The 17545-nt window shown below is 36.2% G+C and overlaps 1 protein-coding gene across 5 annotated transcripts in view; it reads right to left on the reverse strand.

Annotated features, from left to right (window-relative positions):
• Positions 1 to 1173: 1173 nt before the first annotated feature.
• GALC (galactosylceramidase) overlaps positions 1174 to 17545 on the reverse strand; it is a 41119-nt gene continuing 24747 nt past the window's right edge. For all 5 annotated transcript variants that reach the window (XM_061998526.1, XM_061998521.1, XM_061998522.1 and 2 more), the window contains 9 exons: positions 15300 to 15424; positions 14005 to 14132; positions 13441 to 13530; positions 11434 to 11523; positions 10959 to 11103; positions 10246 to 10426; positions 7397 to 7560; positions 5665 to 5741; positions 1174 to 3795 (listed from right to left, as the gene is read on the reverse strand). In XM_061998526.1, the coding sequence (XP_061854510.1) occupies positions 3652 to 3795; positions 5665 to 5741; positions 7397 to 7560; positions 10246 to 10426; positions 10959 to 11103; positions 11434 to 11523; positions 13441 to 13530; positions 14005 to 14132; positions 15300 to 15424 (1144 nt within the window). In that variant the 3' untranslated portion in view covers positions 1174 to 3651. The remainder of the gene's footprint in view (positions 3796 to 5664; positions 5742 to 7396; positions 7561 to 10245; positions 10427 to 10958; positions 11104 to 11433; positions 11524 to 13440; positions 13531 to 14004; positions 14133 to 15299; positions 15425 to 17545) is intronic.

Here is a 17545-nt window from a genome sequence, read left to right on the forward strand (position 1 = left end):
AAACCCAACTTGCTGCTATACGAATGCAAAAACATCAATTCTGTAAGGAAAGAGCAAGTGATCAGCATTCCAAATGAAACACTGAACAAGAAACTTTATTTCAATACAGTGGAACCAGGAGACTGCTGCAAAAGGAACCATCATCCATATATCCAGTGACAGGACAAGGGGTAACGGGAAGAAGCTGGAACACAAAATGTTCCACTTAAACATAAGAAATAATTAATTCACTGTTGAGGTGAGGGATCCCTGGCACAGGCTGCCCAGGGAGAATGTGGAGTCTCCTTCTCTGGAGGTTTTCAAAACCTGCCTGGACGTGTTCCTGTGTGACCTGATCTAGGTGGACTTACTTTAGCAAGTGGGTTAGACTAGATGATCTCAAAGTTCAACACCTACAATTCTATGATTCTATGAAAAGTCTCCTGTAACTTTAAAGCAAAAGTGTTTTGCAAGAATTTGAAAATCCCAAGAACTGTTCATTGTGTCTAATCCCAAAGATTGATAACCTCAGAACTGACTTTCATACAGTGTTTGTGTGTAGGCGGTAGTACATACCTGGATAATGGAAGACAGCATTTCCAGGGTAATTAATATCTACTTGCACGATGGTCTGGAAAACATGACTAGATTTATGGATCTTCTCTCTCCATTTAAAATGGAACCCTTAAGTTCAGGGGAAAAAATAAAAAAGGCACATTTGAAGCTAGATTCCAAGAGATATTCAAAGTAAATTCAAAGGCCTTGTTTAAACTTTAAAAGATCCATACCTGGAAACAGACTTTCAGACAAATCTCACAAGACCTTATCACTCAGCAGTTCTGCATGACCAGCCCTCAAATACAATTCCATTAAAAAAAAAAAAAAAAACAAACAACAAAAAAAATCCATCACAGAACACAAACCCCAAATGAAAATATAACAAAATGTATATTGAGAGCTATGAAAAAAAAAAATCACTTTACAAGTTCAAATCCATGTGGATTTTAAGATACTTTTTAATGAGGACTGTTTGGCTACTCAGTGTCAGAAAAACTCCTCAAACTCAATTAAGCTCATGCCAAGTGTATTTCTCGGGAATCACAATGGAAAAAACTTCAGCATTCTTACTGAGAAAACCAATACCCATTTACAAAAGCATTCTGCACAAATAAAGGCTTTTTAAGTGTTTTATTTGTCCATTTGGAATGATTAGTATTTATAATCAACAACATAAATCCATCCCTCAATGAAAGACCTGACAACTTGTTATTGCCAAACATACTACGGCCTGCTGAGGGGTGAAGAATTACAAACATATAAAGATGAATAACGTTCTATCACCATTAAATCACTCTGTTCATAACAGTTTAATCATTTAATATTATAAATTAAGATTAGGAAAAAGAAAAAAATCAACATTTCCAGTGACAAAGTACATTGTGTTTAGTACACAATATAACAGTACACTTTATTATGCTAGTGCATTACAACGTAAAAACAACCTGACAGCTCCTTTGGAATAAATGCATCATTGCTGATTTCTCTTTTACACAAACACTGCTTGCAGCCACACACAGCCTGGAAGCCTCCAAGAAATATCCTACTAGGAAAATCCATCATAACCAAAATAAGTTTATTTTGGGAACTACTTCTCCTGTACTCCCATTACTTGAACACGAGGACCTAAAATTAGACTCACTCACGTCTGGAGTTACCAGCAACATCCCTTCTGAAATCAAGCAAGCATATTTCCATCCAAGCTTCAACCATCAAATGAAACTGAAATAGGAAAAAGGCTTTCCTTTTTCACCCAGTTCAGTAAATAGTTATTTTGCATGGGAAAGCCTTCTACAAAAGTTTTACACTTTAGTGGTTTGGATCTTTTTTCAAGGTTATAAGCATGCAAAAAACTTGCATGTATGAATGATTCATAACGAATCAATAGCAGTGTCAGTATAATAGATAAAACATTTGAGGACTCTTCTCCAGATGCTAATTTGGAAGACAACTTTTATAAAACTTTTCCAGTAATCATTTGTAATATATTAACTCTATATTAGACAAGATCTTCTAAGACTAAATTAAACACTTACTGGAATCAGCCTTCAAAATAAAGTGGATCAGAATAATAACCTCTATCAAGCAAAGTATACTGCAAATCTGTTTATCAATATACTGCCTGACACAGGCAGCCTCTTGCAACTCTTAGTGCCCTATCAAGTCTGTGGAACTACTTGCTTGTCAATTAAATAAGATGTGAATGTGAAAAGTAGATGGACACAGGAAATATGTTTCATTATGGCAACAGACATCATCTTCACACTGACCAACAGGAAACAAGAAAAACAATCAGAAGTCAACTGAACTTGGAACGTACACGATGAAAATCCCATTCAGTACCTCTTGATATTTGATTTTTTTCATAGTACAGTAAAAAAAACACAATAAAAAAACCAATAAAGCAAGAGCAAAACAGATTCCCTTCTTTCCCAAGGATCTGAAATTCCCTCTGAACTTTATTCTGTAATGCTTAGGAAACATGTAAAAACAGACTGATCACTATTGTGTCAATACCATTGCCTGGCACACTAAACAATTCTGTCTGCATCCAGCTGCTGTTCTCCCCTTATCTTTTGAACTGCAGACTCTTAAAGGAAAAGACTTTTTTTTAAGTTTTCTTTTATACCAGGATGTGATAGTATCCAAATCTCCTCTGTGCTACAGTAAGAGAAGCAGCTAAATAACTTTGTTACACTTTTTCTGCTCTAATCTTTAGATCCATCAAAAGAGAGAGGTTTGCCAAAGTTTCTATGAACAAAAGGCCAGCTTTTCCACACGTGAACTGTAAGCACTCTGCTTGCCAGCATCCATGATGAATAGTTTTAATTCTTTGCACAATGCAAAAACACCCCTACAAGGCTATCATTAAAAAAAATAAAAGCTATTTCATCCATTTCAACTCCTTCATTGGAAAGAGGAGGTAGTTTACAAGTAACGTATATCCTGCACTGCCTGAGCAGCCATAAGGCATATTTCCATTTCACTGAAAATATGATCTATTTTAGGGCTGGCAATGAAAGGTGGAAGAAGTAATCAGGAAAAAGTAATCAAATGCACTCAGAGTACAGTAATGTCTAGTCTCAGACTGCATCAGAAAAATAGCAAAAAAAAAGTTTTGTCTCTAGAAAAACTAGGTACTTCATTCAAATGAAATTTGAGAATGATAGATCATCAAAGTATGGGGCCACTGGCTCATAAGGCTTACTGGCATTGAATTCAGAGTGAAAGGAATGGACACAATCATGTAAGTGTCAGAAATCCAACTTAGATGCCTCTGTCTTCTGTTAACTTCTAAAGTTATCGTAAAAGGAAGTTGAGAAGTTAAAATGTTATTAAAAGAGATGTAAATCCGCTATTTTGTTTTCATCATTACCTTGAACTACATTTTAACCCCAAAAAAAATCGAAGTGCAAAAATCCCATAGCAACCAAGGGATAAAGTTACAGTCATGTTGATACCTACTCAAGTAAACCTTTAACAAATAAAAAGGACAGAATTCAGATTCCTTGCCAACAGATCAATCTTAACATAGCATTAAGTTGTCCTCAAAGTTTGAACTGGCTTTTTTTCAAAGTAATTTGAGAATTGGGTCCTCCAAATGCAAAAGCCAGCTCAGCTAGCTTCAACATGAAAGTTGTCAAACTGTGCAAACTCAAACGAGCGAGCTCCAATAGCAGCCCAGCCATTACTTGGTGTAGAGATGGTGACATTCTCCCAGAGTGGATAACCATTTAACAGCCCCGAGGCAGAAGTGCCCTGTCAAAAAACCAAAAAAGGTTAGCTTTGTAAAACCCAGTGATTTTGTTGACAGTGAGCTTACTCACATGGGAGAAAAGGCAAAAACGTGTCAATTCACGCATTTCCATGCAGAAGTACTTTTAAACATTGCATAGAACCCCCCAGTGCCTATCAGCTCAATGGAACAGATTCTAATGTCCTCACAGTGAATATATAAAAAGCTCATCTTTTGCTAATTCACAGCTTTGCAAGCTCAGTGTAGAATCTTAAGACCTTCCTTGGAGGTCTTCAAGACCCACCTGGACATGTTCCTATGCAACCTGATCTAGGTGAACCTGCTTCTGCTGGGAGATTGGACTAGATGATCTCTAAAGGTCCCTTCCAACCCCTACCATTCTATGATTCTATGAATCTGAAAGGTAAGCTGGTTATCCTCTTCCACTTCAGGTTCTCTCAGATAGCCCAACCGTCTTAAGGGGGTATGATACACCTTGCACTCATTCTGCAGAATTAGGCAAAAGCCAAGAGGAAAGAAAGATGCATTTTGGCCATTAATTTTAGAGGAAAGGAGGACAATAGAACTTTCAAGTATCATGTTGTCACTAAAAACAGTTTCAGGAAAAGTTATAATTTATCTTACCAGTGTTGCACTAAACAGTATTGAGGAGAAAAGTGCTTCAGTTTACTTGGATTTCTGAATCTGACATTGCATACATAGGTAAAAGCAAAGAATGCTTTTTAAGAAAGGGTAAGCTTGAGAACTCTTTAAAGAAGGCACTGTGCTTTTGTCATTACATTGAAGGCAAATTTGGTACAGCACAGATGGAAGTTTGCAGTATCATCATTTTAAGATTATTTCCAATGTTTTGTGTTCATTCTCAGCACTCCATTCAGGTTAGCAAACATATTGGCCCATTATACAGATAGTAATTGCTGTTGTAAGTGTGGGTGTACAAAAGCCAAAACTAAACTACTGCATTGAATGTCTCAGGTATGAGAAAGCCTTTGCCTCCCAATGTGAAAGCACAAGAGTCAAAAACTAGTTTTTAATATTCACTGAAAATTTAAGATCAGGGAAAGACTCAGTGCATATTCACTAACAGTTTAGGGTGAGGGAAAGACTCAGTGCATAATTTTAAAAGAGAGTTTGCTTCAGTACAAGATGGTCCCAGATAGAATTTAAGCTTCCCCACATTTCAGTCCATGTTGCAGCTCCAAAGGCTACATCAGACAAAGGGACTGGGCAATCAGCAGAGGAACTTAAAGCCTTTCAGTTACTTGCACCAATGTCACACCCAGACAACTGCACAATATATTTAAAGTAGAGCTTGCAATTACTTTCCTCACCAAGTGACTACGAGTGGACTGGTGAGGGAAGGAACAAAATGTTGACAGGCTTCTCGTTAACTGTACCCCGTTTTTACAGCAACACTACAGAAATGCTTTTTTCAGCATAGGAAAGAAGGATGGCAGCTCATCTCACTTCCGCAGTCCTTAACTAGTTCCATATACAGGGCCTTGCCATGTAAAGGGAGTAGGTGGAAGCCAGATGTGTAAAACAGCCTAGTTTAATAGTTTATTGATAGTGTTCAGAACAGGAAGTCAGGTCATGATCTCTTCATTACGTTAAACAGATCTGCCTCTCCAGCCTCCTACCTCCAGCTTTCAATTCATCTTCCCAGTTACTTTCTATATCATCTTCTGTTTCTCAAGACTTCTTTAAAAATACAAGCAGCAGAACGTGGTATTATAACATTCGTTTGAAATGAGAGATATTTATGTTTTAGATAGGGCAAACTAATGCAAGTAGACAGTCAATAGCATACTTTTTCCAAACCACTTACGACTTTCATAACTGGTTTTCTAGTCTTTTGCCTGTGTCCTTACCTGAATGTTGAGAGTAAGCGTGTGCCACACGTTATTCCGGACACCAGAAAGTCCTTTCATTAGTATTTCTTCACCAGCTGAAAAACATGCTTAAGGTTAGCCTACTTCTCAGAAGCGTTCAGGACTGACATCTTCTTACCAACTTCAACTGCAGAATGGAAAGCTTAGCATGCAAACTTAGACTCTACAGTATTAGTGCACTCTCCTGTTTTGCCAGAATTGGTTTTCCACTGAAATCTCTGGCATGCTTGGGAATTTGGCCCGAGATAAGGATATCCTCTATTAAGAGAATGCATTCATGAAGTGTGACAGTAGCTATTGCTCTGTTTATTCTACAGATCTCTTTGTTTCTGTATTGGAGATTTTTGTTTTTATATCAGAGGGCTTGAGTTGCCACATCATCATGTTGCTCAGTTATAGTCAAAATTTAAGCTAAGCAAAAATGGAGTATGAAGTTTCTGGATGGAAGATATGAAAAAAATTAAGTACTACAAGAATCTTCAATTAATTCAGTACACAGTTTTAGCTGCAAGTTACTTTAACATTCAGGCTCCCTTCTAAAAGATATAAAACTCAACAAAAATAGTTGTACAGAAAAAAAAATCATGTTGTGTAACAAATGTCTGAATCTGAAATAATGAGGTGGTTAATCAACAATCCTCTCATTTCATCTAGGAAAAGTTATTTCTGACAGTCAGAGAAACTACTTGGGTAACATTGTTATGCCTTATTAAAAATAAATACTGGAATCAATCCTAAATATGGGTGTGTTTTTACATACAGTTGAAAGTGAAGTTGTTATGGAGGTAGGCATTGCAAAGTTTCCCTATGGAGCACTGGTATGTTAAGAGAAGTTTATGTAAAGCCTTCTTTACACTACACCTATCAGTGGTAAAAAAAGGAAAAAAGGAAAAAAGAAAAAAACAATCCGAAACAAATCACCACAAAAATCCCAACAAAATTAGGAGAAATAGAAACTACAACTACCAAATAGAAGATGTAACTATTTTTAAGGTCCAGTACAGTGTGAAAAGGGTCATTAGAGGTTGTCTTCCTATGACATACACTGTAGATCTAGAAGTTGCATCTGACTCATCAGAAACCTCTGAAAATTTTAATTTATACTCATGAAACGACCGGAGATGCATTTAAACATAAAAACCTGCCACTACTTCAAAGAAAATTAAGAAGAGCTTTTAGCTATTGATGAAGTATTCACAGTATATATTCTTTCACGTATCTGTCAAGTGCTCTACAGCTGAACACATATGAAATTTAGCATCACAAGTAGAACATGCTCTCACTCTAATGACTTAGTAGAATGCATAATTTGTGGAAACAATAAGCCAGAGGTATTTACATTGACTTGCACTGCTCTACAAGACAGGTCACTGCACTTCAAAAGCAGGATTTTCTTTTTAGGTGTAGTATAAGAACAAGGATCAAACATTTCTGTAAACAGTATTGGATCAGAGTATTTATGAAAAGCAAAATAATTTACATTTGTTAATAGGTTTTGTCAGCAGAAAGCTGAGACCAAGAAGAGAAGCAGCCAGCAGCATTCAGATGCTCTCTTCATATAAAAATTGTGGCCAGCATTACAGCACAATTTCTAGTTAAATTTCTAGTGACGACAACTGAATTATAAAATCTGAACATTAGTCATATTTATCAAGGTTATCAAAATGACATATCCATATGTCAGCATCCTCTTCAGCACACAGCTGCTTACCTAGGTCACCAGTGACTCTGTAGGTGCCATCTGCAAAAACCCAGAAGAAAACTCCTTTTGTACGTCGAACATATATCCCACCATTGTCAACTCTGCCTGCAACAAACACGCCCCCATCACGTTGTTTTTCTATATAGATGTCACAAGTCACTGTCATATTTACCCTGTAAGAGAAGTTCAGTTTGTGGTTTTTTTTTTTTAAAGCAAAAAAAAAAAAAAAGAATTGCGCAGCTAGTAGGTAGATGAGTACTGCCTATGTAGTACAGGAACCTTTTTGAGCAAAGATTTATCAATCCTAATTGTGATCTACAGGTGTAAGATACACAGGACTTTTCTAGACTGATTGTTCACTACCTGTCAATCTATAGATTTTCTTAGGAAGAGCAGTTCTTCTCAAAACCAACAACAGAACAAAGTGTATCACTGACAGCAACTTTCAATTATTTTAAATACAAAAGAAATTTTTGAACTACAAAAAAAAAAAACCCAATCCAAAACAAGCAAACAAACCTTTTAAAAAAATACTCCATGAAAAAGAAGGTTTGCATCTCCACTGAAAAACTGTCAGGTCTGCAAAATGAAAAGTTACTTTTAGGTAAGTGAATCAAATCCAAGATTGAAGGTCATAGCACCTCATCTGCTAAAAGCTGATCTTGACTTCGGTAGGATTTTTAATATAGGCCAAGATTACATAATATAGACATCATTCCCAAAAGCCAAACCAAACTTTCTTAAATTAAGTGTTCAAATAGCTTGAAAGTATCTGTTTTTCCTGAGATGACACTTAATCTCAACAGTAAAGTACCATGACATACACATAATGACAGCTGTGAAGGAAAATACAGCAAAAAAAAAAATACCAGAATAATCAAATGGCACCTAGAAAATTTACAGAACTCTCTCCATCCCAAAAGTTGCACTACAAGTCTCTCAATAAAAATTAAAAACATTCTTTGCTCATTCCCATTAAAAATCTGTATCTCATGTCTATAAGGACTTGCAATATGGATACAACCACAAGGTCATCTATTTAAGAAGTGTCTAATCATCCATAATTATTTACAGAAAGTGAAAAGTCTCCCCATGACATCAGCTCAGCTGATAACTAAATCATAAAGCATATTTATTTTAGCAACTCTTCTCTCCACCTCTTAGATAATAGTAAGAACCTGAGATTTCATTCTAATATAGTGCTATTAATCAGATCTTGGATACATATTCATTACACAAGATTTCTTTCTTGCCTCCCTGTGTATTTAACAAGATACTCCAACAAGTTGCTTAGCCATTTTAAAGAGACTGGAAGCAATGCAGAATGAGTTAAATAGTAATACTCCTAGTATACAGCTCAGTTCAATAAAACCATCAGAGTAAAAAGCTTTCACGAGCACAAGCTTAAAATCTCAACTAAAATCAAAGAAACAATCCTGAAATCTAATCATAATAATTTGCCACTGATGACTGAGGTCAAATATCATTCCACATAGAAATTCAGTGCAAGCGAGGTTCAGTATGTCAATAGCACGAACTAATGGCTGAAAACATCTGCCTAGGACAAGATGAGCCTTAAACTGAGGAGGAAGAGCCTAAAATTTATGACTATCATTATGAAAAATTACATGAAAAATTACAGATCACCAAAACTTGAATATCAGCTGAATATTGAAGTTGCAAGTTTGGTTCTAAAAAGTAGATGAAAACTCAGAAAGAAATTTAACCAAAAATGAAATAACAGTAAGATTTTGGGAACCTCAGTACAGTAACTTAAGACTGTATCTTGTGTAGCTGTTACAGAGGTGATTGAATATGATCCTCTAAACGAGATAAAGTTGATTATACAGAGAATACAAGAGTTCACTTAACAGGGGACTGCAGAAGGAAACATCAGGCAACTGAAAAACAACCTCCAGCTAAAAGATGATGGCATTCTTCCAGGCTTCAGAGCAAAGCAATTCAATCACTTATCCAGGCCAGAAATTAGAAACATGAAGCATGTTCTAAAAAAGCATTTGGGGGATCAGTGATCTAATGAAACTGAAGAAACCTGACAGAATGGGTCTTCTAAGAATGTATCAAAAGGACTTCAGCTAAACTTCCAAACAGAAGAAAGTTTTAAGCATAAAGTTTATTATCACTTACTACTACTAAAACAATTAGTTAACATACTCATTCCCAAATACCTTTTAAACAAACATTTTCTGAAATTTGCTGTTTGATTCAAAATTATCATCACTAGAGCTCCTAGAATGAATTGCAATCATAACTGTACTCTTATGAAAAAAGTAAATTTCAGTTACATTTACCAAGAAATTAAACTGTTTAAAGCAGCAGCAGAAACAAATCCATGCAATTCTAGGAACTGCTCAGAAGATGGCAGTCTGCAACAATTAACGGAATTAACTCCTAGACTATTTCATTGATACAAGCTTGATTAAATTGCAAGCAAGCACTTTGAATTAGGATTTTAACTTGGTCTACCTAGTAAGCCAACCTAGATTCATTATTCTGAAAAATCAGTTTAAACAGATACATCAAACAGGAAATTAGGGGAAGAGAAATTTAAGACAATGCAGCAGTGGGCCAAGATACCAAGAAATGTGGTATCCTCTTAAGACTTATTTAGACAAAGACACAGTTGATCTCTTAGAGCTGGTGATAGCCCTGAATAGGTCTCAATGACATTTGGAAGTCCCTTTAAGTCATTATTTCTACATGTGTACCAAGAGTCTGAATGCAAAAGCCCTCTGTCCAAGAAAAAAAATGAGGCTTGAGACAGATTAACTGATCATAGCTCACGTTGGTAACGAGACTATATCCCCAGATGTCATTAGAAAACAGTATTTACTCACCACTTAAAGTTTCCTATGACACTGATTGTCTGGTCTGCATCAGAAGCCCAAGTGATGGGCCGCTGGAGCACCACTTGGCGTAGTGTGAACACGTGGTCTCCAGGGTCAGAAGTATTTACAAAGTACTCAAATACACCTGTCTGATCTGCAAAATTTGGGGCTTCACTGAAAGGTGGATTACCTGTTTAGAAAATAAAATACGTATCAACATCAAAACAGTGTTTTTCCTCTGTGTACATTCATTTTCATCAATTTTCTCTGAAAATATTCTCCAGAATTTTTACTTACTCCGTTAAAGCACTGTTTCCAAAACCAAGGTTTTGGGAACTAGAAGGTCTTTTTAGTTTTGGTTTTGTTTTTAAGCAGACCCTAGTTTTTGCAAACACATGAACCAAGTAAATTACATTCCACTATCTTCCTTCCAAAAACTACTATGGTCATGAGCTATATCAGTTGCATCAAGAATTTTACAAACATTAGTGACCACCCACATTTATAGACACGGAATTAAATATAACTCACTGAAAGTGAAGTATACAGCTGTAAATTGTTGGAGAAGCAGGTATAAACAAACAAAAATAAACCATACATTCAGTCTACTTAATAATGCTTACATTAGAGGACTTACATAAAACTTAATGTAAAAAGGCAATAACAGTGAAGCATATATATGTGTGCTAATTAAGTTTTTCGATAAAAGAATTATTACTTACGGATATTGAAATCATCTTTGTAGTTTGAAGGAAAAGGTTGAGATGGTGGAGACTCTGGGCAACGACATTTCTGCCCTGTCTTGAGTGTTGTTAAAGTGTAGACTTCATCTACATTTAGATCCAAAGAAAAGCTTCCCTTCCACACCTAGAATTAAAGAAAGTCCAAGTTGCAAAAAGCAAACAACTCAAAAGCAAAATACCCAAGTTCTTAAATTAAAGAAGATCCTCTAAAGTCCTGATTTATGCCATGTCTTCTTATCTCAGCATTTAATATCTCCAAGCTATGTGAACACTTCTTTCCTCCAAACTGTCTAATACCTCCAGGTAAGCCTGTATATAGCTAGCAAAATTGTAGTCAAACAAAGCTAATAAAACAGCTCCTAACTATGCAGTTTCTTTGGGAAAGCTCAGAAATTCCAACAAAGGTGGAAAAAGAACCTGAAATGCAAAGTCTGTATAAAATTGATCAACTTACCTTTACAGGAGGAAGTTGCTGGAAAAGACTAGAGTTTCCAGATTCAAAACCAAGTCTAGAATGCCACACTTGAAGGGTTTCCACCAAATGCTAAAATGAAACACAATATAAAATGTAATGAACCAAATAAACCTAACAAAGACAACCAAAAAACCCCTCAAAATCAAAACAAACACATCGTGAATATTCAACTTGAGAAACATCAGTCCTTTAAGGGTATCTAATTGTTATTTTAGAGCTCTTGACCACATTAAAGGCCACCACTCAATTCAGTTAGCCATTACATATCACTTGACCTGAACAACTATATATAGCATTCAGTAGTTGAGCCTTCTCTGCATCCTCTGTCACCAGGGCACCTTCTGTGTTCAGCAGTGGGCCCACATTCCCCCTCATCTTTTTGCTGCTGAGGTACCTGAAAAAATTCCTCTTATTTTTGTTTACTTTCTCGGTCAGGTTTAATTCTAAAAGGGTTTTAGCTTTCCTGGTTGCCACCCTGCATGCTCTGGTAACATTCCTATACTCTTCCCAAATAACCAGGCCCTTTTTCCACCTCTCATAGATGGCTGCTTTCCCCCTAAGTTGTCCCAGCAGATCTTTGCACATCCATGGAGGCCTCCCGCCTCCTTTTCCTGCTTTTCTACTTGTGGAGGGACACTGATCCTGGGCTTGGAGGAAGTTGGGCTTGAAGATGAACCAGCTCTCTTAGCACTTCTACCATCTAGGATCCAATCCCATGAGATCCCTCCAAGCAGGTCTTTGAAGAGGCCAAAGTCAGCTCGCCTGAAATCCATGGTCACAGGCCTGCTTGGTGCCCTGCTTCGTCCACACAGGATCTTGAACTCTATGGTCACTGCAGCCAAGGTTGCCTCCTACCTTCACATTCCTCAAAAGACCCTGTTATTTGTTAGCACGAGGTCCAGCAACACATCCCTCCTTGTGACATGGAGTTGTCATCAACATTCTGTAGAAACCTCCTGGACTGTGTGCGCTTGGCTGAGTGACCTTGCCAGGAAATATCAGGGTGGTTGAAGTCCCCCATGAGGGCCAGGGATAGAATTAATAAGACCTTTAGTTTAGTTGTTGGTTCTTTGACACTCACTTTTGCAAAGTAGTTAACTTGCAGATCTCTAAACTTGTGTGATATTATGGCATAACAACCGCATGATTCCAAATTTTAATCATATCCAGCTCTTACAATTTTTTCTAGTCACTCACATGAACAACAAAACAAGTAACCTAGAGTTTGGTTTGAATAAGTTGTCTCATACTTCTCCCCTTAGGGAGCTGTACATCAGAAATGCCACTCAACTACTTTTTCTAAGCTATTGATTTTATTGATATAAGTATTGTCCTAACTATTTCCTCTTAAATGAAAGGAAACTAATGCCACCAAAAAAAAAATCGAATTCCATGTAAGTAAACACTTTCAGTTTCTGAGAATTAATCACTCAAATCACAAAAGACTCATTCCAGTTTACACTGTGAAAGTGCTGTTCAAATTTCAGTGGGAAATTCAGATTAACAATATAAAAAAAGCAAACTACAAGATTCTCAGAATATCTCATCACAGGATGGAACAATATAACCTACATTATACAATCAACTAGAGTTACTATCCCAGAAAGGATCTGATAACAACTAGAAAGGTCAGAGCCACGCTGGCCACTCACACTATGTCAGAGGATCCAGTCTTAGAATAAACCCTAAAGAAAAATCCAACTGCTTTCAGTTATGGGTAAATTCTTTTCCAATACACAGATCATTAGACTGAGAGATAAGAAGTCTACAAATCCAGTTGTCACACAACATCTCACAGTAAACATAGAACTAGAATACTTAAGACTTTGCCATGTATGCAAGAGCCTCTAGTACTGGAGAGGTAAAGAACTCCAGTTTCTTGCTAATCTCTGATATTACAGAATCACATAATTATCTGACATGTATTTGATTATAGATAGCAATTCATCTTACAAGAGTGATTAAATATATTCAAGATCTACTTACAAATGACCCTTTGAGGTAGAAAGTTGCTCTCTGAGGTGTCACACTGAATTGAGGTAGTGGAGGTCTGATACATTGAGAATGATTATGAGTCTGAACAAAAAATTAAATATAACAGGAGGAACATATGTTACTAGAATTCATCACATGGCAATGTCTATGCAAAACACACAACACAAATTGAAATTAAAGTAGCAAAATGGCATCAATTTACAACTATTTCACTGTTAACTTAATGGTAAATGCTATTATACTAGCTTAATTTTAATTTTAAATACTGCTTTAAAAAAACCCCCATGATTTAAGTTTTCCCCCATGAAATTAAAAGTTAAAAATAAAATTAAAATTAAAGTTAATTTGTGATATAAAACTGATCTCCAGGAACATTCAACTAGCTGTTCAAAATTTAGATAGAAAAAAAGGACCACTCTAGTGCTCTAATTAACAAAGTTACAAGCATCCAAGAAAATATTCACAGATACTAAACTATACAAATCAAGACAGGGCCTTCAGAACAAAACACTTCCTTTATCATTTCTAGTTCATTAGAATTGCTGATGCCCATACCATAGTTTCAATGATGATGGTAAGGTTTCCTAGGCCATCTGTCAGAGCTACAAAACTGCCACCACCTTTTAAGTGTCCATCCACTTGCAAGTATGACCAGCCTGGCTGAGTAAATTGTGTTGTGTGTGCTAAGACAAAACAGAATCAAAATAGAATATAATAAGTCTTAGTAAAAAAATAATACCATTTGTAGGTTGAATCAAATTTCTCTCTGAGACATGCTTACACAAAAACCTGATTTTTGGAAGAAAGTAATGGAACTTTCAAAACAGATTCTTCCTATACAAGAAAAAAGATTAAACAATTATATTAATACATAATTAAAATCATCAACTCTGTGGTAGCAAAACAGTTTCAATTATAATGATTATTTAGACAGGAAGAAAAATCTATTACTCCACAATATAAGTCAATGTTGTACATGGATATTGGTCATTTGGGTTTGTTGGGGTTTTTTTCAATCAATACTTGAACCAGGGAAAGTATGGATGAGTATCTGCATGAAGAATAACGAAATATGTTGAAAATCTTACTTATAAGAGAGAGTACCAAAGAAGAATATGACCTAGATCATTAAAATCCCTAGGAGCACAGAAACAGGAAACAACTGCTCAGCTGTTCTAAACTGTTCATATGGCAGTGTGGACATTATTTTTTTTTTCAGTGCTTTTACATACACAGGAAACTAACAAAAGAATAAAAACAAAGGCATGTGCCTTGTTTCTCCTTTATGGCATTGCATATGCTACTTGCTCTACTGAACTGTCACAAAGATGGTGAATATTACAAAAGGACTATCGAGTACTCAGTGAATCTATGTGTGTACAGACACTACATAAACATACTCTCTTTTCCCCAAGCACAAGGAATTGTTGACTTACACATGCCAAGAAATTCTAGCAGAACAAGAATACAGAGGTACTCTGTTCGATTTTCTCAACTTACATCTATCATTTGTCCACTTCAGGATTAAAGAGGGAAAGGAACTAGGAAACCTTTATGAGCATTTCAGATCAAAATATTTTAACAGTAACAGCTATAAAAGGCAGTAATTTCTGCTGTATCTAATGATCAAATGTTAAGATTTCCCTTGCTAACAGATACTTCTGCTTTCTACTAAACTGCCTAGGTTTTTCCCTTCCCTTTTAAAATATACACAAAACTTTCCATAAATCTACTTCAATTTGGTACAAAAAAAAAATACTCAAAAAAACCCACATGAATAAATAAAGGCCTTGAAAAATACAGTTATGCTCTGCAATGGATCACCAAACTTTTAACTGCAAACTTTTTACCTGTAATCCAAATAGGAGCTTCTACTTTGTAGTGACCACTCCATGGCTCTTGTGCTGTCATTAATCCACATCGACCAAATGGTAACTCTTCATAATAACTGGCCACCAAATTCCATGCAATGGTTCTGAAAGTAAAACAGTTTTCTTGCTCCATTGATTTGGATAATATTAGATGAATTTAGTACAAGAACTTACTCTTTTTTTCCCCCTCCAGTATACAATGAAAAGAAGTTTACGGAAAAAAAGTCTATCTTTACAGCTAAAGGAGAAAAAACTACAGTAGAGGAAAATAAGGCAAATCAACTTCCAATGTTGAGAAGTTCTTACAAAATTGGTGATACATTCTCTGTATTACCAAAGTTTCACACTAAAGGAAATGTGTACTGAGGGCTAAAGACTCCATTCATTGGTATTTTTTGTCCTCTTAAGAAGGGGAAAAAACTATCAAATTTACAGCTTTTTGGGTAGAGTTTTGTGGAGAGGGGTTTGGTGGAGCCATCCTCCAGGAGCTGTTGCTATTTTAAGAAGTTGCCAGGATTAATTAGTCTGGTATTTTTTTATTTGGATTTCACTGAGAATCTTCTGCTAGGACTTCAAACTTAAGACCTGCATAGTCTAAGCATGGAAATACAGCTTAATAAAGCAGTTCTATAGAAAACAAAATGGCATGCTGTTCTGCTGTTGCACATAGATGGAAAGGCCTTGTTCTGAAGTAATTGCCATTGTTTTATCATACTACATATGTATTTCAGAAGAGACTCTGTAATACTACAAAAAAGTGCTCACAAAAAAAAAAACAACTTGCTCACATTAAACTTGTTTTGGAGAGCTTCACACTTAGAAAAGGAGTGTAGGGAATTCAAGTTCAATTTAAAAAAAAAAAAAAAAAAGAGTGTGGCCAGCAGGTCAAGGGAGGTTCTTCTCCCCCTCTACTCTGCCCTGGTGAGGCCTCATCTGGAGTCTTGTGTCCAGTTCTGGGCTCCTCAGCTCAAGAGGGACAGCGAAGTGCTGGAGAGAGTCCAGCACAGGGCTACCAAGATGATCAAGGGAACAGAACATCTTTCATACAAGGAAAGACTGTGGGAACTGGGGCTGTTTAGTCTGGAGAAGAGGAAATTGAGGGGAGATCTTATTAACATTTATAAATATCTAAAGGGTGGGTGTCAGGAGATTGGGACATCCCTCTTTTCTATAGTAGATAATAACAGGACAAGGGGTAATGGGATGAAGCTGGAACACAAAAAGTTCCACTTAAACATAAGAAAAACTATTTCACTATGAGGGTGAGGGAGCCCTGGCACAGGCTGCCCAGAGGGGTTGTGGAGTCTCCTTCCTTGGAGGTCTTCAAGACCCGTCTGGATGTGTTCCTACGTGACCTCATCTAGGTGAACCTGCTTCTGCAGGGGAGTTGGACTAGATGATCTCTAAAGGTCCTTTCCAACCCCTACCATTCCATGATTCTATGAAAAGGGCTTAGCAGAAAGATAGGCTGCCTTTCATCAGCAAGACAGTTTTCAATTTAAAAACCAAGGTAACTTTAATCCTGCTATATGGAATTAAAACTAGAATAATTTCTAAATACAATATATAGGTCTGGTTGTGAGGTTGACAAACAAATGGGACATATATAATTACAAAGGTCTTATAAAAAAGAAAAACAATTATAAAACCAAGATCCCAAAAGTAAGATACTAAAGCATACAAGAATCAAGAGGCAACCAGAATGGTCAGGAATTCACATAGGAAACATTCATCCGTTAGAAAATTTCAGATTGCAGAGGAGACAGAAGATTCATCGAAACCAGGTGAATCAAGAAAGTCCCTTTTGCAAGTATCTCAGTGCTTTGTGCTGTGCTCTGTCTCAAGCATTCCAGACAAAAAAAAAAAAATTATTTTTTATTTTTCAAAAATACATACAAAATAAAAGCTTTGAACAATCTTGATGCCTCCATTTCTGTTACTTAAGACTTTTGTTGTTGTTGTTGCTGATCTGATTAGAAGTTGTTGGACTGGAAACATCAAAAGATGTTTTCTATTCTCTTCTAAAACTGCAAGTTATGTAATTTACCAGTAAACAGAACAGCTTTCTTTTACTTTCCAAACTGAAATCTGAATGTAAAGCAAACAAACATATCAAAGACTACAGTGTGCTTTACAATAGACTCTGAGAAAGAAGTTGTATGGAAAAACTAGATAATTATATCCATACATTTTAACTGAAGTCAAATAACCTGATAAAGATCTTA

This window comes from Colius striatus, chromosome 6 (genome assembly GCF_028858725.1).
Source record: "Colius striatus isolate bColStr4 chromosome 6, bColStr4.1.hap1, whole genome shotgun sequence".
NCBI classification, from domain to species: domain Eukaryota; kingdom Metazoa; phylum Chordata; class Aves; order Coliiformes; family Coliidae; genus Colius; species Colius striatus.